The sequence below is a fragment of the Pseudonaja textilis genome, chromosome Z, assembly GCF_049901715.1.
Source record: "Pseudonaja textilis isolate UNSWEBS1 chromosome Z, rPseTex1.2, whole genome shotgun sequence".
NCBI lineage: Eukaryota > Metazoa > Chordata > Lepidosauria > Squamata > Elapidae > Pseudonaja > Pseudonaja textilis.
This window is the reverse complement of record NC_142008.1, coordinates 53465822-53493753: the sequence shown is the minus strand read 5'-3', so window position 1 is coordinate 53493753 and position 27932 is coordinate 53465822. Positions and strand designations below refer to the sequence as shown.

Below are 27932 nucleotides of genomic sequence, written 5' to 3'. Positions count from 1 at the left end.
CTCCTTCATTTCTTGATTTTACTCTCACAAAAGAGAAAATCAATGGAAGAGAATATTTATAACTCAGGGTTGAATTGTGAGGTTTTAATCCAAGGTTGAATTGTGAGGTTTTCCTAATGATGTTACCTGTTTTGCTAATAAAACATCTGCAAGAATACAACAAAGCTTAGAAGCACCAAAGATCTCACAAAAGAGAATAGGGTTAAAAATGTTTCGGCAACTGATCGTGATACACTATAATAGTATAAAAATCCAATCAAAGAATATCATGTATCAAAATGTGTAGCCGGAAATTAATCCTTCTCATGCCTTAGAATGAAATGGAATTTGTTGCCTTTCTACTATCTGTTGCCAAACTCCTCCTCCCACCCCAAAATAAATATTTTTTAAAAAAGAAAGCTGGGTATCCCAGGCACTTATGCAACCATGAATACAAAATGTTTCCTACCCAGTAGTCTTCAATGTATTATAAAGGAATAGCGCTTGGAGCACTTGGAGCTTGGAACCAAAAGGGAAAGACCAGCGTGTAGCGGTGTTTAATGTATGGCTAAAGGAATGGTGTAAAAGGGAAGGCTTTGGTTTTATTAATCATGATGTCTGCAGCTGGTCCAATGAAAAACTGTACAAAAGAGATGGTCTGCATCCATCAAAGAAAGGGACTGAGTTACTTGGCATTAAATTCAGATTTTCTGGATAAACATTTAAACTGAACAGCGGGGACACAGAATTAATGGATACAGAACATTTCTGTCCCCAGAATACCTTATGCCACCAGACTCGAAATTCTAAACCTAGAAAACCTAGAACTACGCTGCCTTCAGTCCGATCTAAGTATAGTACAGGTATCTAAAATAATACATTGCAATGACTTACCTGTCAATGAATACTTCAGCTTCAACCATAACAACGCAAGAGCACACAATAGATACAAACTCAAGGTTAATCGCACCAAATTTGATTGCAGAAAATACGACTTCAGCAACAGAGTGGTCAGTGTCTGGAATACTCTACCTGACTCTGTGGTTTCTTCTCCAAACCCCAAAAACTTTAACCTTAGACTGTCTACTATTGACCTCACCCCTTTCCTAAGAGGTCTGTAGGGGGCGTGCATAAGAGCACCAATGTGTCTACCATCCCTGTCCTATTGTTTCTTTTATTTATTTTTATTTTTCAATAATATGAATGTTAATGGTCTAGTAATAACAATCTCCAAACTTCTAAGAACTGTCAGCTGAGCTGAGTATCCAAAGCCATATTGGCTAGCAATTCTGCAAGTTATGATTTCTTTACATCCAGAGCTTGTTTTTACTGATTTTCCTCTTATTGACCTCTAATAATCTATGTTTACATATTTGGATATACAGAGATGCATGTGTATAATATTTATATAGTCATAGCGGGAGAAATGGTCAGAATGAAATTGGGAATATACTACATGTTCTTAAAGTGGAGCTTTTCCCTAGAATAAAACATATTACTTTTAACATTTGAGCTGTATAAATATGTTTCTGCAAATAAACAAAGGAAAATTTGTATGCTCAATTAAGATAGTGAATTTCCATCACTGGATGAAGGCAGTTAACAAAATATAAATATAAATCAATCTAAAACCCACTACATCATATGACATTGCATCGCACAATACTATATAGTTCTATATATCCTGTAACAGTATATCTCAGAGCAGGAAATAAAGCGTTTTGTGAATTAAAAAAATAAACATAAGATATGAATCATAAAACCAGTAAAATCTAGTAAATGTGAAATTTATTCTACTTGTTGCATCTTTTCCTACAGCCCAGGCTACTCTCCAAATTTCACCTCTTGAGTTGTCATAAATTTGGGTTAAAATATTTGAGCAATGGGCTATCAGTAATGAAATCGCTCTGGATAACCACACCTGTATGAACTAATTTTATTTGTTTTCTACTATCAACTGATTTCAAAATCATTTTAATCTTTCCTGTTCTTGATTTGTGCTGTTACTGAAAACAACAACTGAGGGACTGATTCTCCCCAATTATACCTGCTTGTGTCATAATACCTGGCAGAATAGATATGCTACAGGACTCCCCTGTAAGGGAAATATACTTGGTGGGTCCCAGTAGGAAGGTCTTCTCTGCTCTGGGGCTTGCCTTATGGCACATTCTATCCCCCGAAGTTAGGTTAGTTCCATCCCTATTAAGTCCTTCAAGACCTGGCTAACATGTAATTTCTTTTTGCATTGTGGTTTTTAAATATTTTTTAATAACATTTTAATTTTTTTATTTTTAGATTAGTAGCTTTATTAATTGCTACCCAGAGTAACTTTTTTTGAGTCTGGTGTCTTATAAATTTGATAAATAAAAGTTATAGCTTGTTCCTAAATCCTTACAAGAAGTCCTTATTCTTTTTGTCTCGCTTCCTGCTTCTGTTAAGTAAAGCAGTTTATGAAATGCCCCCCCAAAAGTGTAAGGCTTCTATTGTTCAGTCATATCTTCCATTTTGAAGCCAATGACTGCTATTATAGATACCCACAATCTTTGCACATTCTGAAGAATATTTTATGCCTTCAAATTCAAAAGCTGCCCAGCCCTGATCATTTGGTAGCAATTTTGTGAGGAATTATAGGTTCTCATTGTTTTGAGAGGGATACAAATAATTTCACTGATTTCATGTAATCAAAATGGTACTGTTTCTTAAGGACTACATATATTTTGGGGGGATGTTGCCATTCTAATCCTGCAGGTCTTCCAACAGTGCACCATGGTAACTGTAATTAAGTCCATCTACTATTTCTTTCTTTTTCTTCCATTTTTGTCAGCATTACATTTACAAAGGGGGCAAAGTCGTCACATGATATGTCCAAAGTATCATACCTTGAGTCTGGTCATTTGTGCCTCAAGTTAGAATCATGGATTGACTGTTCTAAAATGCATGAGATACACAAGGTACCTACTTCTTCATAAAAACCTGAGCTAAAAATAGCAAGAAAGCCAAGTATATTTGCCAGTATATTTGTCTATAGCAGGGATCCTCAAACTACAGTCCCTGGGCCGGATATGGCCCATTGAAGCAATTTATCCAGCCCACGCATCATAAGAAGAGGGGCAGACTGACGGTGGCCTGCTGTCGGTGGTGGGAAAGTCGGTTCCATATTCCAGAGCTCTAGTCATAGGACTGGCCCATTGGTTGTCCTGGAGCAACTTGCTTGCTGGGGAACATCCAGGCAGCTTGTGGTGGGCTGGAAATCTCTGCCATAAAGGGTGGTACAAGAAGTGGTGCAAGGAGTAGCACAGCCCATGCCAGAATTAGATAAAAGTGCTGTTGCAGCAGGGTGGGGTGCACAGGCGGGCTGAAGCAGCGGTGGCGATGGCCGAAGTCTTACTGCAGGAGCAAAGCATCCCTGTACTTGCCTTTGCACAGCAACAGCATTCTGCCTTCGTTGTGGTACATTTGCACTCAAGGCAGCCCTCACCTCCCATTGCTTCGGGCTTGGAGCTATAAGCTGTGTTTGGAAAGCACTGCAGCGGAGAGAAGCAGCTGGGGCTGATTCTCTGGCACCTCATCTCTTGCTGGGTCTCGTGAATGCTTCTTCTGGCCCTTGTTGATGCTGAGTATGCCTTGGTCTCTTGGGGAGATGTGCAATTTGCTCTGTGCCCTGAGATACTGGCCTGACCTGCTCCACAGCTGCTTCCAGTGCTGTTGTTGCCTCCATGGTCTGCCCACTGCTCTTCCAGTGCCTTGCGCAGCACAGTGACATTTAGTGTGTTTCACACACTAGTGTGTGCCCCCAGTTTCCCTTCCTCCTGGAGCCCATTACGATGTGGAGACACAATGCAACCCTGTCCCATTCGCAACAGCAATGGCATCAACAGCTGCACAGGACAGGCCATTATCTCAGGGCAGAGAGCAGAGATAGACAGAGACACAGAGAGAGAATGAGAGAGAAAGAGAGAGACACAGAGAAGGAGAGGGAGAGGAAGAGAGAGAGTTACAGACCTAACCCTAACCCTATAATCTGGTCCCCAAACAGTCTGAGGGACCACGACCCCTGTTTAAGTTTGAGGACCCCTGGTCTATAGCATAGACTGGCAGGTATCCATAAAATGACCTAAATCCCTAATCTATGTACTTCTGGATAAAATGGTGTGTGTGTGTGTGTGTGTGTGTGTGTGTATTTGAATTGAATTGGCATCCTTCAATTGCAAGAGACTATGGCAGGGGTGGGCAAACTACGGCCTGCAGGCCACATCCGTCCCATTGGTCTTTTTAATCCGGCCCGTGAAGATTGGTACAGAATTAAGGTTTGATATGAATGATTGAATGATTGCATTCATTTGATTTTGACTTGCAATGACAGGCATTTCAACACCAGGTGGCGCATTAGGCGCAGTGACTTGATTTTGCGGAGATTTTGCAGTTTTTTATATTTATCGTATCTTGTGCTGACCCGGCCCGTCTGTCAAATTTTAAAAGTCAATGAGGCCCCCGAGCCAAAAAGTTTGCCCACCCCTGGACTATGGTATCATGCTATGAAACCGGTAACTGCCACTTCCTGTGTTGTTTCAATGCTGTATGCAAAGCTGGAGTGTCCTCTCCAGAGCACGAGGCCTGGGTAATTTAATATGGAGGATAAACTGTTACCCAAGCAACAGATCCCGCCTCTCCATGCCATTGAAATCGTCTAATGGAACAGCAGAGCCAATACAATTGGTTCCAGTTGTGTCACAGGAATTACCAGAACATGATTGTACACGAACTGCCAGTTAATGTCAGTTAAATGTTTCCCTTGCAAAATGTCTTAAGACTTAGCCTAATTTTTAACAAAGTTTCTTCATAGCCTATAGAATTTTCTTTCTACTGTTTAATAAAGGCCAAAGCAGTTGCAGTTCCAGCATTGAAGCAACAGATAAAGTATGCACAAGTTAACTTTCAAAGGCTGAATCCTTTCTAGATAGCTATGAACCGGAAATCTAAGGGTATCCTATTGATCTTTGATGGATTGATTGTTTCAGACCTCGAACACTATGAAAATATTCTCAATATAACACATAAAATGAATTATTTCTCATAGAAAATGCCTATGGGCTCTAGTCATTTTAGAACAATTGTTTCATTTTTCTTAAATACCTAAGTTTGACTTCTTAGTTGCATCTCATAATATTTTAATGAGACAGGGAAATGGTAATATATACTTTTAAAATTCTTACCATGCTCTGCTGGATTAGATTCATGAAGTCTGCCTATTGTATTATTGTCCCTTTGGAAAAAATAGTCCAATGCAGTGACAGACTGGGATTTAATGAGGCGTTCTGAACTGTGTTGATCAGATTCCTTATTTGAAACAATTAAAAAAGACAAAAATAGGATCATAATTTGGCCATAACTTATTGAATATCTTCCAACTTGAATCAAAGGAATTTTCTATGAAGAATGGCTTTAAAAAAATTCTTATGAGCTTTTAAAACACATAAAGCTAATGGAACTCCAAAACCAGCAAAACTACCTATGTCATACTAAATAATGTATTGGAATTGAATTAATATAGTATTTTCTTAGGGACATCTTAGAAGAAGATGAGAATTTTTATAGGAGGAAGCACAGTTTTGGGGAAACTACATTAGTATAACTAACAAATAAATACTGTTTAGCCACATATAGTAGCTTTCATTTGTGCAGCAAATAAATTAAAGATAAAATAATTTAGAATAAATATTGGCTTTGTTATATTAATTAAAGTGAGATATAATATGCATAAGCAGAATTCATTTTCAGTTACAGTTTCAAATTAATTTGTTTTAACTACTTTCATAAATGAATTTAAAGTATATAGTGATTTTATAAACTTAGGACTAGAGCATTATAATTTATATTCTTTTTTAAAAATTGTACATCTATACAAGATTAATTACTACTTTGTCTAGACATTAACTATCTATACTATGAATAAGACAAAGAGACAACTATCTATACTATGAACAAGACAAGTGAAAAGGGTAGAATCGTTTCTTACATGAAGCACATCTATATTCACTTGGTGAAAATTACGGGATCTAAGTTCTTGCATTCTTTTAAGATTTTCTTGATATTTTTCTTCAGCCAACTGTCTGAAAGGAGAATACTGGTATCAATTGTAAACTGTAGCACTTCAAATGATTTTTAAAAAACATTTGATGTGTAAGAATGGAATGTAAATAGGCATGAGAAAGAAACACAAACACGTTGATCTGTTAATTCTTAATTCTGAAATGTTGCGGAATGACCTTGCCATTTCAAAAGAATATTAAATCTCCATTATTAAATAACTACATGGTCTTAAATATCAGAGTTATTTTAAGACTCTTAAGTATAAGAAACTAACAACAATAAAATAATACAAAACTGGATGCTTAAACCTGAAATACTTCTATCCTTATATAGTTCTTCAAAGCTGAAATAAGGATTCTAACCATTGGAAACCTAAGTGTTCCATACTAGCAGGCTTGTAGGCCGGCATTCCTATTGGTCCGGAAAAGCCGGGCCGTGATTGGACAAAACTAAGCGTTCTGATTGGTTCTTATTCGGCTGCCACGATTGGGTAAAAACCCAACTCTCCAAAGCAGACTGATGGCTAAAGGAGACATCTCCCTTGCCGACGCCATAGCCGAAGCCACCGCAGCCGAGGCCACCCGTAAGTCAGCAGCGCAAATGCGGCGTTCAAACGGAAACGACCGCCAACCCACCAGCGAGACGGCAACAGCAGCACCCACCCACCACGGCGACATCGAATCCCCCTCTGACAGCGAAGAGGAAGAAATTCACAGACTTCAGTTGGAACGCGAGCGACGAGACCGGCGCGGTCATAAGTCAAGTTACCAATGTGCCGGCTGCGGAGGGAATCACCCGCATTCCGAATGCAAGTTCCTGGATGCTGTTTGCCGTTTTTGCGAAAAACGAGGGCATATTGCCAAAGTATGCCGTAACAAACGAAATTCCAGCCCCCGATGACGGGGAAACACCCCAAGAAGAAGAGATGGCACCCCCACCATAAACCGGGACCGCCATAATGACAGCCGATGGAACCAGGACAGCCGACCCAGGAAGTTCGTCGAGGCACCCAGAAGAGAAGAAACGCACCAAACAGTCACCATCGGCCACGCTTCATCAATTGACGCACGAAAGATACGTGTGGAGGTCAACATTGAGAATCAGCCTTGCACCATGGAGGTAGACTCCGGTTCCTCCCTCTCTATGGTCTCCTGGAGGACCATCAAAAGACTAATTCCCAGCATCTGCCGCCAAGAGCTTAGCAACCAGAAGCTAATATTAAGAGACTATCAAGGTAATCGCATTCCGGTCGTTGGCACTGGACATTTTCAAGTCTCATTCAGAAACCACACCACCATCCTACCACTCACAATCGTCGATAAAGACAGACCCAGCCTACTCGGGTTGCAGTGGTTCGCACCATTGGGGATCGAGATGGCAGGCATCAACCACACAGAAGATGGAAACTGGGAAACAACACTCATCCAGGACTTCCAAGAAGTTTTCAGTGAACATCTAGGCAAGTACAAGGGGTCCCCTATCTCCTTTGATCTCAGCCCTGACATTGCTCCCATCCGTCTCAAGCCGCGCCGAGTGCCTTTTGCACTCAAGCCTAAAATAGACGAACAATTAGACAAACTAATAGCGCAAGGCGTGTTAGAACCCATTCATCATGCCCGTTGGGAGACCCCAATTGTCACCCCCATCAAACCCGATGGCTCCCTGAGAATTTGTGGTGACTACAAGGCCACCCTCAACCACACATTGCAGCAGAGCGCCTACCCGGTGCCAGTAGTCCAACATCTCCTGCACTCACTAGGGGGTGGCAAGATCTTTGCAAAGCTCGACCTGGCTCAAGCTTATCAACAACTGCCAGTCGATGCTGAAACCGCCGAAGCCCAAACAATAGTGACACATAGAGGGGCGTTCAAATGTAACCGGCTCCAGTTTGGGGTAAGCGTCACACCGGGCATTTTTCAAAGTCTAATGGAGAGATTGTTGCAGGGAATTAAAGGCGTCAAGCCCTATTTTGACGACGTCCTGGTAGCAGCCCCTACCCAAAAACAATTGGAAAAATGACTGAGGGCGGTCCTACAGAAATTCAAAGATGCTGGCCTCAAGGTGAAAAGGGAAAAGTGCCAATTATGCACTGAAAGGGTTGAATTTCTTGGCTACCTCCTTGACAAACAAGGAATTCACCCCACAGATAAAAAATTGAAAGCCATCAAAAACGCCCCCAGACCAAAGAACAAAACGGACCTCCAAGCCTTCCTCGGACTCATTAATTTCTATAACATTTTTCTACCCCAGAAAGCAACTGTTGCAGAACCTCTGATAGACTCCTTGATAAAAAGGCTTCCTGGATATGGGGACGGCGAGAAGAGCACGCTTTTCACCAGATAAAAAACCTTTTGACTTCAAACGCAGTCCTCATGCAATACAATGAAACGGTACCTCTGACTGTTGCGTGCAATGCATCGCCTTTCGGGGTTGGTGCCATCCTGAGCCACGTTTTACCAAATGGAATGGAAGCCCCCGTTGCATTCTTTTCCAGAACATTGTCCAAGCCAGAGAGGAACTATAGCCAGCTGGACAAAGAAGCCCTCACCATCGTTTCAGCAGTAAAGAGATTCCATGAATACATTTATGGTAGGACATTTTCCATTATTACAGACCATAAGCCCCTACTTGGCATATTGGCGGGTGACAAACCCACTCCACACATCTTGTCACCTAGAATGACAAGATGGTCTGAATTTCTTGCCGCTTATAATTACAAATTGATACATCGCCCTGGCAAGACAATCTCGCACGCTGGTGCCTTAAGCCACTCCCCCTTGCCAGACTTGCAAGAGGACCCAGCACCCACATTACCAGTCTTGCAAATTGAAACAATCCCCATGCCACCAGTAACCGCGCAAGACATCGCCCACGAAACTAGGAAGGACAGACGCTTGGCACGAGTTCTCAGCTGGGTGGAGAGGGGATGGCCAGAAACCGAGCCAAACAAACTTTTTAAACCGCTTAAAAACCGGCAAACTGAACTCTTTTTGCATAAAGGTTGTGTGTTGTGGGGAGACCGGGTAGTAATACCAGAGACACTACAGAAAAAAGTTTTAGACTTGCTGCATGACGGGCACCCTGGTATTGTGCGCATGAAAGCCCTGGCCAGGAGCTACGCTTGGTGGCCAGGCATGGACAAGCAAATTGAAACCTGGGTCGCCGCTTGTAACAGATGCCAAGAGACTCACTCGGCTCCCCCTAAGGCCCCACCATTAGAATGGGAAACACGCAGAGGCCCTTGGTCGCGCATCCATATTGACTACTCAGGGCCAACCAAGGGGCACACCTTCTTAATCACAGTTGACGCTTATTCAAATTGGCTCGAGGTGAGCACAATGAAGACAACCACCACAGAAGCTGTCATCAAGAAATTAAATAGACTTTTCGCAACACATGGTCTGCCAGATGTTATCATTTCTGCCAATGGGCCACAATTTACCGCCTTAGCTTTTGAACAATACTTGGCAGACCGCAGCATCCGACACGCATTGACATCACCAGCTCACCCGGCGGCGAATGGTAGAGCTGAACGCATGGTTCAATTTACAAAAAAAAACTCTGCACAAAATGGAACATGGCAACATCCACGAGAAGATCACCAGGATGCTTCTTCTACAACATATCACACCAAATACCACCACCAACAAGAGCCCAGCAGAGCTATTAATGGGCAGAAGACTCAGGTCACCTCTAGACCGCCTGCACCCTGTTTACACTCCAGAAAAACCCCTTGGTTCCAGCAGCAAGCACCGTGCCTTCAAGGTAGGAGACACTGTATTTGCCAAAAACTTTACAGGGGACCCACTTTGGACCCCTGCAAAAATCACCCAAGTCACAGGCCCCCGCTCCTGCCGGCTCGAGACCACCGATGGGAGGTCGTGGAAACGTCACATTGACCAGCTAAGATCCAGGCTGGCTGCTTCCCCCCTCATAGACTCTAATCAAGAAATCAGTGGGGGGGGGGGACCTCAAGTTCAGAAAATGAACGAACATCTGTACAAGTAGAACACCCCCCACAGACATTAAACAAAAACCAACAATACTTACCAGCTAGAAGGGAGTCGTGGCAGATGGGCACTTCGCCTGGAAGCAGCGGCCAGACAAGCTCCACCAGCCCAGAGAGCCCAGGCGGGAGCAGCAGAGCAAACGACTCAACCGACCCAGAATCACCAGGCGGGAGTTGCCGCCAGAGGACCGGTTCACCCTTCCAGGCAGTTCCATCTTGCAGCTTGAGAGTGACGCAGAGCCTGTCCGAACCCGATGGTGAACAGAGACACTGTGAACTGCGCAAGTCTAGTAGGCAGGTACAAAGACCCGCCTACTTGCGTGATTATGTTACCCCGCCCCTTGGACGGAATCAAGAGGGGAGGGGTGTTCCATACTAGCAGGCTTGTAGGCTTGCATTCCTATTGGTCCGGAAAAGCCGGGCCGTGATTGGACAAAACTAAGCGTTCTGATTGGTTCTTATTTGGCTGCTGCGATTGGGTAAAACCAAGCGTGGCAAGCTCAAATGCATGTCATAGGCTGTCTAGCCACAGCCAGCTCTATAAAAGGAGCTGCCTCGGCTGGGAGTCTTGTCTCAATATCTGGTTTCCTAATAAACAGCTGTTGTCACTATTTCAAGTCTCGTCTCTCCTTGGGACCCACCGCCCAGACTTAACACTAAGGGTTAGAAGAAGCTGTGAATGTAAAAGACCAAAAGGCAAAAAGCTGCTAAAGAATTAAAAAATAGCTTGAACTTCAGAAAACATGCTTCTATAAGAAACATTTGAAAACCACATGGAAGAACACACTGAAATTCTTGGGTGTGAGTTTAAAGAGAAGAGGAGAAAAATAAAAACAAAACAAATCTACTGTAGATTCAGGCATTCCCATATCTTGTCCTATTTTAGCATTGCTATGACAACGTGCATGTCAATCAGTTATATCCAAATTTTGTTCTAATGCAGGGGTGTCAAATTCAATTTCACTGATGTCTGCATCAGGGTTGTGTTTGAGGGGGTGTGGCCATAGTGGGCATGACACAGAATTTGTGTTGGGGGCACCTGAGGTGGCCAAGAGCTAATGGAGGACTTCCCTGAGACTCTCCCAGAGGTGGTATTCAGCTGGTTCTGGTGTCCCGGTAACAAGAATTTGGTGTGGGTCGCAGAACTGGTAGTGACTTCTGGCTGGCCACGCCCCTGAACCGGTTCCCTGGTCCCTGATGCCCACCTGATGCTCGCTAGCTCACACAGCTTGCCCGCCCGCCACATGCTCCGCCCAGTCCATCCTCCCTTCCTGTGTGGCATGCTGGGCCCTTGTGGCTTGCCTAACCTGACTTCCCCACATGGTGCCTGCATCCCAACTGAGCAGCCCTGATCTGTCTGCCCTGCTCACAGGTAAGCCTGCATTGTGTTAGGCCCTTGCCCACCCCTGGGGCCTTTCGGGGCCTCCCTCCCACTGCCCAGGGCCTTTCCAGGCCTCCCTCCCATCGCCCGAGACTTTCTGGGTGGGAGGAGGCCAAGGTGGGGCATCTTTTTCGGGCCAGTCCAGAGGGCGGGGTGGACAGCGGCGGCCGCAGTGCAGCTATGGGAAGCAGCCCCAGGAGTTCCCAGCCTCCCTTTCAGAGCACACCCACCCACCCCCACCGCCCCCTCAGCCCCAGCCCCAGCCCCAGCCCCAGCCCCAGCGCAGCAGAGAAAGTGAACAGAAAGGCTTTCCGTTCGGTTTCTCCCTGCCTTTTGTGGTGCCCCTGCCGCTGCCTCTGCTGCCGCCCCCTCAGCCCCAGTGCAGCAGAGAAAGCTAATGGAAAGGCTTTCAGTTCACTTTCTCCCTGCCTTTTGGGGCATCCCCACCCACCGCCCCTGCCGCTGCCCATGTGCTTCGAAAGGGAGGGGGAATGGATGTTCCGAGGCTGCTGCTTTCTTCATTGTCCCACCGCTTGCTGCTCTGGAGTTTGCCTAATAAGTTCTTCCCAGAAAAGGTGTGTGTGTGAGAGAGAGTCAAGGAAGGAAAGGAAGGAAGGGCAGAAGGAAAGAGCAAGAAAGGAAGAAAGAGCAAGAAAGAAAGAGGAAGGGAGAGAAAGAGAGAAGGAAAGAGGAAGAGGAAGAAAGAAAGAGAGAAAGAAAAGAAGAAGGAAGAGGGGGAGAGAGAAAACTCTGTGCTGTTATCTTTAATTGTTCCATTATTTATCATATCATATATTAATATTTTACACTGTCCCTACACTTAGTGTTATTTTATTGCCTTTCTTTTGCCCAGGTATTTTTCAGGGTTTACATGTCAATAGTCCAGAGCATAAACACAGGTGGGTTTAACAGAGTTGAAAGGGACTATGGAGGTCTTCTAGTCCAACCTCCTACTCAGGCAGGAAAACTGAGGGTGCCAAATTCTGAGTAGAGGTCCTGGGAAAGGTGTCAGAATAACAGAATAGCACTTAGAAGGGACCTTGGGAGGAACTCTATACCATTTCAGAGAAATGGCTGTCCAGTCTTTTGTTAAAAACTTTCAGTGTTGGAGCACCCAGAACATCTAGTGACAAGCAATTCCACTGGTTAATTGTTCTCATTGTCAGGAAGTTTCTCCTTACTTTTAGGTTGCTTCTGTCTCTGTTCAGTTTCCATCCTGCTTTGGAAAATACATTGTTTGCCTTCTGGTGCTTTGGAAAATACATTGCCCCCCCGCCCTCTTTCTGGCAGCTCCATAAAAGCCTGTTGCCTATCATCCTCTTGGGCAAAGCATGTGAGCCATTTCCTCCTTTCAGTAGTCCATAAAGTACATTTGTAGTACATGGATAATAAAGTCAACAAAAGGTGAACAACATTTTTACAGAACTATAGATATGTTGAGGCTGGGTGTGACAAGGAATGGCTGGGAGGGGAGGGGCCAGATGAGGCACCCCTTGACGTGAGTGACATTGAGTTGGCCACTCCCACCCAGTCACATGACCACCAAGCCATGCTCACAGTCATATGACCACCCCAATCACATGGCCACCAAGCCACGCCCACTCAGTCACGTGATTCTAAGCCACCCCCACCAAATAAGCCATGCCCACAGAACCGGTAGTAAAAAAATTTAAATTCCACCACTGGACTCTCCCTCACTCTCATTATAATCTCCTTCCCTCCCTCCCTCGTTCCGTTCTTTTTCCTTCCCTCTTCATTCTCCTTTCTTAGTCCTTCCCCTCTTTCCTTCTTTTTCCTTCCATGCTCTCTTCCCATCTTCCCATCCTTTTTTTCGTCTTCATCTTTCCCTTTCTCCTTTCCTGTCTCTTCTTGTATGCAAAACATTTCTTCTTTTTTGGGGTTTTGTTTTGTGTTCATTTTGATACCCTCTGCCAGTGAAAAATGGAACGGGGGGGGCTGCATACAACCACCACCACCCCAAACTCATTTTTTTCTGGCTGAGGCACCGTGGCCTGGTCCTTTGCTGTTTTCAGGCTGGCTCTGTGTGCTGAATGTAAGTATCCCATGGGCCAGATCCGGCCCCCAGGCCTTGAGTTTGAAGCCCCTGTTCTAATGTAATAATGAGACTCTTCTTTTTTAAACTTGTCTAAATTGACAACTGCAACTGTGCATTCACTAGTTTCAATCTCACTAACTGAATTTTGGGTCACATTAAAGGTAACTTGGGATCAATTTACAATTTGGTCTAAATTAAATACTGCATTATTAAAATTCAAAGTAATCATGACATATCTATAAAACATATGGTACATACAGTATGTTTTGCTTTCCAATAATGAAAAAGGAACCTAACAGAGAAGTTACAAATGTTATTTATTATTCTAGTCCTTTGTGTGCTTCAAATACCGATATTATTTATTTATTTTGTCAAGCAATTATAAGATAACAGTTATAAGTATAAACATAGTTATGGATACATGAAATGGATACATATAAGAAAAATAAAAAAGAAACAATAGGACAGGGACGATAGGTACGTTGGTGCGCTTATGCGCGCCATAATTCGTGGAATAATTATTTGTTTGCTTTCAAACACTTTTTTCAACACTCTTACAACTGTTTGGACAGTTATGACTATACAATATCATGCAGTTTTCTCTCTATTTGATAGTACAGGTATTTCAAAACCCTATAAATGGGCAAAATAACAAAAATAGGGTAAAAATAACAAAAAATAATAAATAAGAACAGCAGGGAGGAGTTGGACTATATGACCTGCAAGGTCCCTTCCAACTCAGTTATTCTGTCTCTCTGACAAATCTGTAGTTCTAATAAAGTTGGCTTTAATCATAAAGAGACACAAATTCTATACATCTTACTATTTTGAAAATTGTTATGTTTGCCCTAGGGTATATCTCCCATTTAGTTTTGAAATATCTATATTACCAAATAGACAGAAAACCGCATAATATCGTATAGTCATAATTACTGTCCAAACAAATGGTAACAGTGATGGAAAAAGTGTTCAGAAAGCAAGCAGATAATTATTCCACTAATTCAGGAGTGTCAAACTGGATTTCTTCGAGGGCCGGATCATCATTGTAGTTCTCCTACATGGGTCAGCTGGGGAGGGGAGAGAGAGGATGGATGCCTTCTGCAGCACACTGCTGCCAAAACAGAGTGTGGGGGGCTGCAGAAGGCCCCTGCACCAGTGGTGGGATTCAACTTTTTTTTAATACCAGTTCTGTGGGCGTGGCAGGGGAAGGACACTGCAAAATCTCTATTCCCACTCCACTCCAGGGGAAGGATACTGTAAAATCTCCATTCCCTCCCCACCCCACTAACCTGCTTTCCAGCTCTGTTCTCCTGTGCAGGGCAACAAAAGAAGACCCAGCCAATCAGCTGGGACTTGAGAGGCAGAGGACAGGGGCCAGTCAGAGATGGTATTTTCCAGTTCTCCAAACTACTCAAAATTTCCGCTACCTGTTCTCCAGAACTGGTCAGAACCTGCTGAATACCACCTCTGCCCTGCACCCTGTTTTCAGCCTCGATGGTCTCTTTCAGTACCCTGCCATCAAAATGGGGTGCAGGGGGGGGGCACGTGAGCTCCCTGTGCCTCATTTTTGGCCTGGACGGCTTCCTGCAGCATGCTGCCAACCAAAATAGCTTCCAGTAGCACCCTGCCAGCCCCATTTTGGCTGCCAGAGGCACCACGGACCGGTCCTTTGCTATTTCCAGGCTGGCACCGCAGGCCTGGAGTTTGACACTCCTGCACTAATTGTATCAGTGTATGAGGCACACAAAGGACTAGAATAATAAATAATATCTGTAACTTCTCTGTTAAATTCCTTTTCAGAATTAGAAAGCATTAGAAATATACTATATATAGAATAGAATAGAATAGAATAGAATAGAATAGAATAGAATAGAATAGAATACCTTTATTGTCATTGCATTCCACGAATACAATGAAATTTGATAGCTACTCCAGCACAGTCCCCCAAACACCACATCACAATCATACTACAGAGCATTTAAAAATTAAAATAATAATAATAATAGGACTAAATCACAAATGCACTGCTTGATTCAAGACAATTACTGCCTTGGAAAATAAACTGTTTCTCAATCTATTAGTCCTCATTTTAAGACACCTATAACGCTTCCCTGATGGTAAACAGATCGAATTAATGTCCAGGATGAGAATGGTCTGTGGAGATTTTTAGTATTCTAGAGAGGAGTCTGGTCTTCGCAATCTCTTCCAAATAAGAAAGAGAGCAACTGATGATTTTTTTGTGCTGTGTTTATAACTCTCTGGAGCATTTTCTTATCCACTACAGACCATCCAGCATACCACACAGTATGCCAAAATGCTCTCGATGGTAGACCAGTAAAAAGTAACCAGCAACTTCTCACCCAAACCACTCTTTTTCAGCAACCTCAGAAAGTGCCTTCTTTGCAGTGGCCATAGTGTGGACCGACCAAGTAAAGTCATCGGAAATATGAGTTCCTAGAAATTTAAAACTATGAACTCTTTCCACACAGTCTCCATTGATATATAGTGGGAGAGGATTGGCTTTGCATCTTCTGAAGTCTATAATCAATTCTTTGGTCTTTTTGATGTTCAGAGTGAGGTTATGACTCTCACACCACAAGACCAGTCTGAGAACCTATAGGCCGTCTCATCTCGTACAGTTTACAAGAGAGAAATATAATGATTGAGAACATCAAATCATCACTTTCTGATTATACATGCTATTGATAAAATTATAAATACTGATGACTAACACAAGTGTTTGCTTACTTCAGCTTCTGTGCTGTTTGATCAGCTAAAGTTAATTTCCGCAATCGCATCCGTTCACGTGGTGTCATTTTCTGCATTTCAGATATGGTCCTTAGAGTTTGGAGATGTACCTTTTTCTTTCTAAAATTGAGGCGAAATAATAAAATTGAAATAAAAAATTGGAGAAAAGAAGGCAGTTAGTGATATCAAGCTGGAAAGAGAAGTTTATTTCATGTGTGTTAAAGAAAATTCACAAATTCACAAAAATATCCCTTATGTCATGCGTTGAAGGAAATTCACACATACACACCTTGCCCCATCTTCCCAGGGAAGATTTAGTCGCATAAAGCTACCAATTTAAAAAAATTAAATTAAATTTTAAAAGTGCTGAACCATCATTTTATTTATAGAGTTTTGTTTGCTGTACTTAAACTTGCTTGTTTATAATAGTGCGCACATTATCAACAGATTAGTACTGCCAACAAATGAAAAGATGCAATTAAGATGTTTGGTACATTAACAAAAGGAAGATTCTAATTGTATTAATTTTTAATATCTTACTTCATTTATAATTAAATTATGTAAATCAAGAACTTTGAACTCATTTCATTTGACATGACTGATATTAATTTTTTACAAAACAAAAAGAACAAAGGGATATCCTTGAAGTTTTAATAATAGTATAAGAAATGAAAAACCATACTAATGACATTATCTTTTTTTGCCTCATTATCCAAAGTACCATAAAAATTCTAGCTTTGCAGTTTAAGCAGAAGAGTATTGACTATGAAGTGTACACTGGATCATTTTATTAATTGCTTTGAGCAATTAGTAAGGATGTTAGGAGATATTAAGAATCAAGATATGAGATGCCAGATAATCTTGATGTTGAAAAACCAGTTCTTTGTTTAGTGTTGCTTATTGTGCCCTAAAAAGAATAACATCAATGACATCTCAGAAATCAACAACTAATAAAACCATATGGAATTAGAATAGTGAACAAGCCAACCAAAGCTCTTCAAAACATCTACACAAACAAAAAGACCAGCAGCTCCAGAAGAAAAAACAAGAATCATCCACAACAGGGGTGTGAAACTTGATTTCATTGAGGGCCGCATCACGGTTGTGTTTGACCTCGGAGGACCAGTGGGGGGGGAGATGGCTGGAGGACATGGTCATGGTGGATGTGGTTGGGGGGGCTTGGTCATGGTGAGCATGACACGGGACTTGTGTCGGGGGCACATCTGATGGCCAAGTGCTAAGATAGGACTTCCCTGAGACCCTCACTCACTCTCATTATAGAGGTAATCCTCAAGGTACGAATGCAATAGAGCCTGACAATTACATTCATAACCCAAGGATTTATTCGACTGAATCACATTAAATGAATGTGATCACTCCCTGCTTTCCCCAATGCGTTTATTAACTGAATGCGCAGGTCATTAAATGCACATGAGTATCTCAGAGTGAAGAAGAGCATGCGGGGCCTAGTGCTGGAGCAGGCCATCCAAGGCCTCCCCCAATCTACTTAGATACCTCATACTCCCCGGGTGTCTCCACAATTGCTTCCCCCCCCATCCTGCCCCACTGGGTCTTCATAAACTGAGCCTGCTTTGCTAGTATCCAGATTCCATTTATCTTCCCCAACCCATTTCCCATGGATTATTTACTTTTTGAAGAACTCCAGAGCTCCAGAAGAGGCTGACCTACCGGCAGAGAAGCCAAAGTGTTTTATATAGATGATGGCAAAGCTGTAAGAATGTAAACTCTAAGGAAAACATTTTTGCCTACTTCTGAATAAAAATTTCAGCTTGGGGCCATGTGGACAGCAGGCCTCTGTTAGTAGAAAAGACCTCCTGCTTCAGGACAGCTTCAGGGATTGAGGCAGCAGCAGCAGCAGCCAATCAACAAGGAGCTTGCTTGCTTTGTCTCATTGTGTTGAACTGCAAGCCCCTTGTTGATTGGCTGTCATGCCCCAATCCTGAAGCTCCTCATTCAAACTAGCCAGTCAGCAGCAAGCAGGAGGGTACTTGTTGCCAGCCAGACTGGGTTCAAACTAAGTCTGCAGGCCCCCAGGACAGAGAAGCCAGTAGAGGAAAGCTGTTTTCCTTACATCTTATGTTCTTACAGTTTCATGGGCTTCTGAATAAAAGACTTTGGCTTCTCTGCCACATGGGCCAGCTCTTCTGGAACTGTTTGAAAAGTAAGTACAGAAAAGCCATGGGAAATGTGGTGGGGAGAAGTAAGTGGAATCTGGGATGCTAGCAAACCAAGCACAGTCTGTGGAGAAGGCCAAATGGAGCTTCAGAGGGCCAGATACAACCCAAGATACCCCATTTAGGCCTGTAACAGGCTGGGGGAGGCCTGGCAGAATGCTGCAGGAAGCCGTCCAGGCTGAAAACCGGCCATAGGAGTGTTGTGCATGGTCCCCTTGTGCCGCATTTTTCCTAACAGGCACTGTGGGGTGGTTCTTTGCTATTTCCAGGCAGGCCCTGCGGGTGTCAGCTTTCAAGATTCCTTTCCTTCGCATCTTTTGGCTATCATAGTAACAGGGGTGGTGGTAAAATAATTGGGTTTTGTCTGGGTGGGAAATGTGCTGGAGGTTTTAGAGAATGGACTCTATAACTTGGAGGAAAACTTTATTGTTTATGCTTACTTGCTTGCTTACTGCACAGTTGCAGCTCTTTATCAAAATAGGCCAAGATCAACGGCCAGATGTCTGCAACACCACCTGAAGATGCTCCACATGACATTATACACATCTTCGATTGGATTGACAGTTTGAACTATTGTGGGTGGGAACGTTGCCATCATTTTGTATATGTGTTTTCACGTGCAATTCCTCAGATTCAGAATTCCTTTGATGATTTCCAGTAAAAGATATTTTCTCTATGTTAATAGAGTCTAAATGTGTCTTTCTTGGATTTTGAATGGAGCACCACCTGACAGCGGGCCAGATCTGAGCACCCCATGGGCCGGATTAGGCCTGCAGGCCTTGAGTTTGACACTCCTGATCTACAATATATAGTGTAATACAGCAACAACCACTAAGTAGGACAAACATGCAGAAAACTGGCAGAATGCACTCAGGAATATCAACTAGCAGTTAAAAGACATGATGAAAACTCTTTTATTTTGCAACATCTGGACAGACTTAGCTATAGTTTCAATTAGTAAACTGTCCTAGACCATCCTAGACCAAGCCAAGATCAAAAGCACTAGGGAATTGTAGAAGTGTGGCACTCTGACAAATTAGTCATCAATGGATACATACACATAAATAATATCTATAGAATATACAAAAGAAACAATGAACAAGCCAAAAAAGGGAGCAAAAAGACTTAAGACTTCCCAACCAGCAATCAGCATCCAGATGAGCATATATTAACTCCAAGATTAACATCAGACCAACAACCAAGTAAACAATACCCTAATCAAAAAACTGCCAAACAAAGTAAACATCCAATCACTCTATGATGGGGATAGACTCTAAGACTACACCCATCAACAGTGATAGAGCAATCGACTAGAATATAAACTGAGAGCAAAACCCATTCCTTACTAGCATTGATATTACCTACTTTGGTCCGCAAGAAAATAGCCAAGCTAAGAGAGCACCAAAGACCTTTTATTTTAATCCTGACTTAGAAATATTCTCCTTTCTGAAGTGAGAATAGTGCCATAGGTATTGATAGACCCCCAAACGCACATCTGTGTTGAAAACTGGTAAAAGGTGAACTGAAATTAGAGAGATTATGGCCATGTGCTCAAGACATCTGTTTAAATTTTCTCTTGTTCAATGAGTCATAAGAAAAAAGAGAAAAGATTCATTCAGTTATAATAAATCCTTTCCCCTTTTTAAACTGCAATTTGTCCTAGGATTCTGAAAACAAAATATGCTGTTCTAATAGGTAAGAGATTAGCTGAGGCATAGTAGGCAGGCATAGCAAGATGTGATTAGACTCACCTACTATCACCTGTGTTTGAGTTGGGTGATCATATATATTTGTTTAATAAATTAATTAATAAATAAAAAAGTTATTCCATATAGCAGAGCTGCAAACCCACTGCAGCAGCTCATAAAATTATCTACATTTTCCGATTCCCTATCATGGATTTTACTCATTAAAGATATATATACTTTGATCTGCATAATCAGGAGACAATGAAGATCTTGTTAGTGAATCAGCCAACTTGATATGTAGTAAAGTCCTTGACTGAACTGCCATGGATAGATTTCAAAGAGATTCTGATGGCTTCTGTTATTTGGGGATTATAACATCCATTCTTGAGAGTGGCAGCTCATGACCCAAAATTGATACACCTATGAACTGATAAAGTTGCAATTGATGTCAATTTTGATTGGGCAGAGATGGTTCCTGGCCATCCAGAAATCTAGTCATCCAACAGTGATATGGAATACTTGGAAGTGCTTCAAGTCCAAGATAAGCACTCTCTATCTGTTGATTAAAGATGTCTTAAAGAAACAGTAATTTAGGATTGCTTCTTGTTGCTATATGTTTAATGTTTATGTATCCAGCGGAAAATTGGAATAAATAGGCTAAAGAATCTCTGTTAGTTCTGTATTGCCATAATTACTTGAAGCAAATTGCCTTTTCAAAATAGGAAAAAAATAAGTTATATCTTGGGTCTATAGCAATTCTTGTAATAGCCAAATCATTACGATGTTATTGGATTTAACAATTTAGAATTGCTAAAAAAGTACCTAAATTCTGATCAGATTAAATGTTGTTGCATTTAAAACATCAGGATTGGAAAGAAAGAGGGTTTCTATACTGCAATGTTTTCAAACTTGGAAACTATACATTTCTGAACTTCAGGTCTCAGAACGCCCTAGCCAGCCATATTAAAAATTCTGGGAGTTGACGCTCATGAAGCTCAGACTGATAAACAAAGAGACAGATACCATGTTTCCCCAAAAATACGACCTACCCTGAAAACAAGCTCTAGCCCGGTTTTCATGCCTGCACCTAATATAAGCCCTACCCCCAAAATAAGCCCTAGTTAAGGCTCACCCACCATCTGGTTGTACAAGGTGGGGGGAGGCGCAGGCATAAAAATCACCCTAGGGCAGGGGTGGGGGTGGAGCCGCCCCACATGTCCCATACCCACTTACCTCAGGGTTGGCCCATTGCATTGGTATAGCCATTCGCAGGATGCCATGATGCACTGGTGCTGCCATTTGTGGCAGAATGCCACAGGGCTCATTGCACCGGTGCTGTTGCTCGCATGCACAACGATATAAAACACCACACAGCCTCTTGCTGTAAGCGGTAGTACCAGCATGATGAGTCAGATAAGTTGTCCTGCCACACATGGCGGCACTGGCGCAATGAGCCTCATGGCCTTTTGCCACAAGCAGCGGCACCAATGCAATGAGCCTTGTGGTATCCCACAAGAGGCCGAAGAAGTCAAGCAGCAGCATGACAGGTGTCAGGGCATGAGAGGTGTGGCTGTGGTGGCCCTAAGGTAGGTGGATAAGATCTCCTCCTAAAATAAGACCTGGTGCTTATTTTGGGGCCAAAAAGAAAATAAGACCAGCTTTTATTTTGGGGGGAATATGGTATAATTTTGCAGCAAACAATAGAAAATAAGAGTTAGGGTTAGTATTAGAGATGAAGGCAAGCAAAAAATTAGAACAGAACTTATTAGCAAATCAAACAATACTAAGATCAGATTTTTACTGATATTTTACTGATATGAAGGAAAAGTATAGAATATTAATACTTAAGACAATTAATGTTGCTTCGAAAGGAAGCTAAAAAAGGAATGATTGCCATAGCAGAATGAAGCAGTAATTGATAATTACTGGAATGGAATGTAAACTGTAAACTAGGGTTAGAAGAAAACACAATTCCAGATGCAAGTAAACCTCAAAGGGATGTGAGTTTAATTACCCATTATTAATTATTCTATTTATTTTATTTATTTATTTATTCTATTTTGATATTTTAATAGTATTCAAATTAGTTTAGTTCATGAATAATGCAAAAAGAACATATTCATATTAATATAGAAAAATGTCACAATTATTTTTGAAATATATGACAGTTATTGTAAATTAATTGATGGCCTTGTTAATGCCTGAAATTTCTGTAAAGAATCTTCTTAAGAGAAGAGGCAACAGATATGTACAAGTTATGAACTTTTTATGGAAATGCATTTCTCTTTTATTTGGTTTTGGTGATTTGGCCACTTTTGATTTGATTTGCTTTTGTAAATTTCAAAAATCACATACTCACACAGCACTTATTAAATGATCAGCTTCTTCCTGGGAATTCGACATCCAACCCTTTTTAATCGGTATGCTTATATTTGTGTGCTTATATTTCATAATCTGTCAGAAAACAAGAATTGTAACATTTTAATTTTTTTATACTGAAGTATTTCATGACTTCTGGCTCTTTTACAAAGCTAATTTCTTTTGTTTCACATAAATTGCATTTAGCAGATTCTGCACTTAGGAAACAGACAAAGTAGGTGACTTGCAAAGAATATTTCTGCTGAAATAGGCTAAACTTAAGGCCTGACTACCCCAAACTTCTCTTTCCTTAATGATCATTAATAGCTCCATAGACTTTCCTCTGATATTATGACACATGGTATTGAGTGGCATGCTGCCTCTGACACTAGATATTTTATATGTAATGTTCAGCAGGGTTCCGTGTTTTCTTTGTTCCTGTTTAATATCTGGAGCCACTGGGTGAGATCATTCATCATCAGAGGGTGAGATATCATCCATATATTAATAATACCCAGATTTATAATCTGCCCATGATGAATTAAGCAATGCTTTTTGATGTCCTGTCTTGGTATCTGGAGGCTGAGGTGGGGTGGGGGTGCTGAATAGGAAATAATAGGCTTCAATTTTGCCCTGGAAGATTGAGTGGATTGGGTTTGGCACTGTTCCAATTCTATGGATTACCATCTCTTATTCTGGAATAATAAAATAAGTAGCACTCTCCTAAAAAGACAAAGTGCAAAATCTGGGGTCCTCAGACATTTGTGACTTCTCAAAGAGCAAGTGGCAGCCTATGGATCTATGCAGAGATTGGTATATATGTCTTAGAAAAGAAAAACAAATACTTATAAAGTTGGCTATATTTTCACTGGTTATCATTTCTTTCTCTAAAAGGGACAAAGGCCTTTAATTGAAATACAAAAGAAATGCCATTATTTCTAGTCAATTGCAATCTGTTCTACTCACTTTACTTTCTTTGTTATAGCATTTCTATATTATGTTAAATGTGTTTTTAGCATGTGTGGTGTATAATTGCCATGATGTTCTGTTTCCCAGAATTTTAATTGATCTAAAGTGGCACTTTACACCACTTATCAGCTTGATACTAATCCAAACTTTAAACAAAAGCATAGTAGTATAATTTTGGAGATGTTCCAAATATTCAAATGAAGCTCCGGGAATAAAAATCCAAAGTATTTTCCTCTCCAGAGAGGACAATGATCTACAAGTGAGTTGTGCCTGTATTTTAAAATTGTTCTTTTTTAAAAAAAAATTGAGGGTGGGGTTCTCTCTTCTCTGTCTGTCTGTCTCTGAGTAGGAGTGTGTGAGAGACATTTACTCGACTTTCCAAAAATTTAAATTACTAATAGCACTTGATCCCTATATCACTTCTATCAAATTCTGAACATCTAAATGAAAAGTTTTAATTTTTTGGAGGTAGAATTTTCAGAATATGAATGTAGACTGCTAAAATCCAATTGATCTCATAATAAAATAGCACTTCTGTCAATCTTGTAATAATACAGATCCTTCTGCATTAAATATTCAATTAAATATCTTACAGATCAATGACTTTAGATATAATTCTCTAGAATTTGATTGGTATTTCCTGCAACCTTACTTATAACTGTATTTTAGAGTTTTAACTTTCTTATTATACACTGACTTTTTAATCTATGTTTCTAGGTATGTCTAAGAAGGCATTCCGAATACCTGTAACTGATCATCAATGTATGAAGTTCTTAAAATCTCTGCAGCTGATGGCCTCAGTGAAGGGTCCTTATTTAGCATTCTAAAATATTAACAATATGAAATGAATCAATATTGATATTAACAAAAGATATAATGGGAAAAAAACAAATTAAATCCAAACAAACATACCCACCTATGCAGGACAGCATCAAGTTCTCTTGGAAAATTGTCTGGAAGAGATGGTGTTTTGCTCTCTACAATTTTCAGAACAATAGACAAAAAACTATGACCAGTAAACGCATGATTCAAACAACACACTTCATACAAAATGCATCCAAGTGACCTAGAATGGAAGATAAAAATAATTCAGGGACAAGCAGTGATTCTAAATTAATGCCTAGTGACTGCTTATATTTGTAGTCCTGGTGAAAAGAAATGATAAGTTTCCTACAGATAAAAATAAAATATATTTTCTCCAAACTATAAAATCATACCTAGCATAAATTTAGATATGAGTAATAAAATTGATATTTGTGATCAACCTAGGTACATTAGCAAGATAAAAATACATATCACAGGTAATATTGTAAAAAATACAGATTATCTTCGAGTTATGGTCATTAGCCAGAATTATGGTCATAAATCATTGCAGTTATAAGGCATCGCATGATTCAAAATTATGACCATTTTTATGATAGCTGATAGGTGAACATAGTGATCATTAAGTATTAAGCAAACATTGCACTTGTTAAGCAAATACATTTTCCCCAGTAGGTGTTTTTTGCCAGGAATTGGAAATACATATTGGAAAACAACAAAACAAATTCACATATCACAGCCAAGTGACCAAAGGATCCTGCAAATGATTGTAAAACCACAGACCAAAATACAGTCTTGCAATTGCTGTGTGTGTCTGTACCATCATAACTCCCCAAACCAGTCATAAATAGTTCTGGGTGGTCCATTGTACATTAATTTTGAATGCTCACGGATTACTTGTGAATTAGCAATAGTTCGATGCTATTCAATTGCTTTGGTTCTACTGCAGCTATGCTTTGGAATAATTCCCATGTTCTGATCTACAAGCAATTTTTAAAAACCTGACATTTCCTCCAAGCCTTGCTTAGGATATTGGGGTAAATCTTTTCCAGTTTAAGCATGATATGGACATATCGTATATTGTTTTGTCAGATTGTCAATTTTTATTTTATCTGTTCTTTTAAATAAATAAATAAATAGTCCTTGACTTTTGACTGTAATGGAGCTTGCCCATTAGTGTTGAGGTTATGATAGTTATTAAGCAAGGAAGTGTTAGGTAATGACCCATCTCCTGCTCTACCTGATGTTAAACAAACGCATAGGTTGTTAAGTGGAGCACAAGGTACCTCATGGCTGAGGGAAGACCCTGAAAAGCCTAGAACAGGTTGTTAGATATTTACATATGCATCTCCGATTGGTTGGTCCGTGACAGCACGAATTTAAAAAATTTAAATTTACCATTCGACCCAAAGACCGAGGCAGGGGTGGGATTCTACCACTTCGGACCAGTTCTATAGAACCAGTTGTTACAATTCTGCACAGTTCGGAGAACCAGCAAATCACACCACTGGCTGGCTCCTCCCTTCCCCACCCGCCCTGTCCAGGTGCTTTCCTGAGGCCCAGTTGGGGTGGTATTCAAAGGGTTGGGGGAGGGAGAAGTGGCCTGAGAGCAGAACTGAACCTTTCTTAGGATTGAAGCTTCTATTTTTCAGTGCAGACTCAGGCAGCAGGTTGCAGAAAGGTAGATCTGGGAGTGAAGCTGTTATTCTGCAAGCAGCTCAATCTGCCTGTCTGCTTTGCCTGATTTTGGGTAAAGGTTGCTCTTTTTTAAAATAAAAAATTCAATCTTTACATATATATTTACAATATTTACATGTCACATGACCACCAAACCACAAATTTGGCCATGCCCAAAGAACCAGTTATTAAGAAATTTGAATCCCACCCCTGGACTGAGGACTGGGAATCCTATGTCAACCAATTCCAGATGTTCCTGGAAAGCAGCAACTTGATGGGCATTACGGAATAGAAGAAGAGAGCCATCTTCCTCACACATTGTGGCCTTCTGTTTTCAAAATGGCTAAAGCTCTCATAGCCCCAAGAGATGTCAAAACGATGGCCTGGGCTGACTTAGAGAAAATTCTGAGGGACCATTATACCCCACCGGTATCCATCCTAATTAAGAAGCACGAATTCCACCGGAGAGACCAGAAGGAAGGACAGAGCATCGACAACTTCATTGCAAGCCTGAGGGACATTGCCAGAGTATGCAAGTTCTTGAATGTGGATGAGGCAATGAGAGATCGCGTAGTCCTGGGACTCAGGGACTTGACACTACAAAGCTGCCTCCTTACAAAACCTAAAATAACACTCAAGGAGGCTGTCAGATGGTGCTCCATTCAAAATCCAAGAAAGAAATACTTAGACTCCATTAATTAGAGAAAAGATATCTTACTGGAAGTCAAGTGGTAGCAACAGAAGAATTCTGAATCTGAGAAAATGAGCGTGTAAATCACATATACAAAGTGATGGCAACGTTCCCACCCCCAGTAGTTCAATTGGCTCATCCAATTAAAAGTTGTGTATAGCATCATGTGGGCATCTCCAGGTGGTGATGAGGCCTCTGTCCACTGACCTTGACATATTTTGATAAAGAGTTGCAGCTGCGCATCGCATAGGATAGAAGCCTAAGCAAGAATCTCCCCCACACAAAACTTATACAGTTCTGTTTTGTAACACCTCCAGCTCACTTCCCATAACCATGTCCCCCCTCCTCCCCACGTTACTTATGACAGCCGAAAGATGCAAAGCAAAGGAAGAAAATCTTGAAGGCTGACATTCGGCCCTCCTGCAAAAGAGGCATTAGTCATATAAAAGATAAAAATAGAAGATAGCAGAAAATATACATGTAACAGCATAATACTATATTTTAGGGTTTATCAGGATATTTAGTACGAAATGCATTGATAAGCTTAGGAGCTCTGACATCCTTCTCATTCACCCATTCAGACTAGGACGGAAGAAAATGTTTCCAAACAACCAAATATTGGAGTTGACCCCTTTGTTTTCAAGAATCCAAAATTTCTTTAACTTCAAAATGTTGTTCATCTTCAATTAGCAATGGCATGGGGGGGAATCGACCTGAGTCGGTCTCAAGTGGGAAGTATGTTCAGGTTTTAATAAACTAACATGGAAGACAGGGTGGATGCGTCGGAGGGTTTTAGGTAATTTCAGTTGGACTGCCACAGGGTTCACAATTCGTTCAATTGGGAAAGGTCCAACATACTTAGGTCCAAGCTTTTTTTACTTTTGTGTGGTCTGCAAATATCTGGTGGATAAAAAGACCTTGTCACCAACTTGATATGGTTTTTGTGGATTTCTCTTTTTATCTGCACATTTTTTATGGGCTTGATGAGCATCACCTAATGCTTTACGGGTAACGGGCCAGGTAAGCTGGAGCTGTGTTATCCATCCATCTAATGACTGAATGTTAGGTTTCTCCTGTGGAAGCTTGGGTATGGGTACAAAGTCTTGTCCCGAAGCCACTTTAAATGGAGTAAACACAGTACTATTATGTACTGAATTGTTATATGCCACTTCAGCAAATGGCAGTAGGTCAGCCCAATCACCTTGCTGATAATTTATATAACATCTAAGATACTGTTCCAACACTGAGTTAGTTCTCTCACTAGCCCCA

The 27932-nt window shown here is 41.2% G+C and overlaps 1 protein-coding gene across 4 annotated transcripts in view; it reads right to left on the bottom strand.

Moving 5' to 3' along the window:
* NEK11 (NIMA related kinase 11) overlaps positions 1–27932 on the bottom strand; it is a 249474-nt gene that overhangs the window by 79558 nt on the left and 141984 nt on the right. For all 4 annotated transcript variants that reach the window (XM_087916704.1, XM_087916703.1, XM_087916701.1 and 1 more), the window contains 6 exons: positions 24390–24539; positions 24218–24296; positions 22506–22600; positions 16264–16383; positions 5996–6089; positions 5193–5316 (listed from right to left, as the gene is read on the bottom strand). In XM_087916704.1, coding sequence (XP_087772830.1) covers positions 5193–5316; positions 5996–6089; positions 16264–16383; positions 22506–22600; positions 24218–24296; positions 24390–24539 — 662 coding nt within the window. The remainder of the gene's footprint in view (positions 1–5192; positions 5317–5995; positions 6090–16263; positions 16384–22505; positions 22601–24217; positions 24297–24389; positions 24540–27932) is intronic.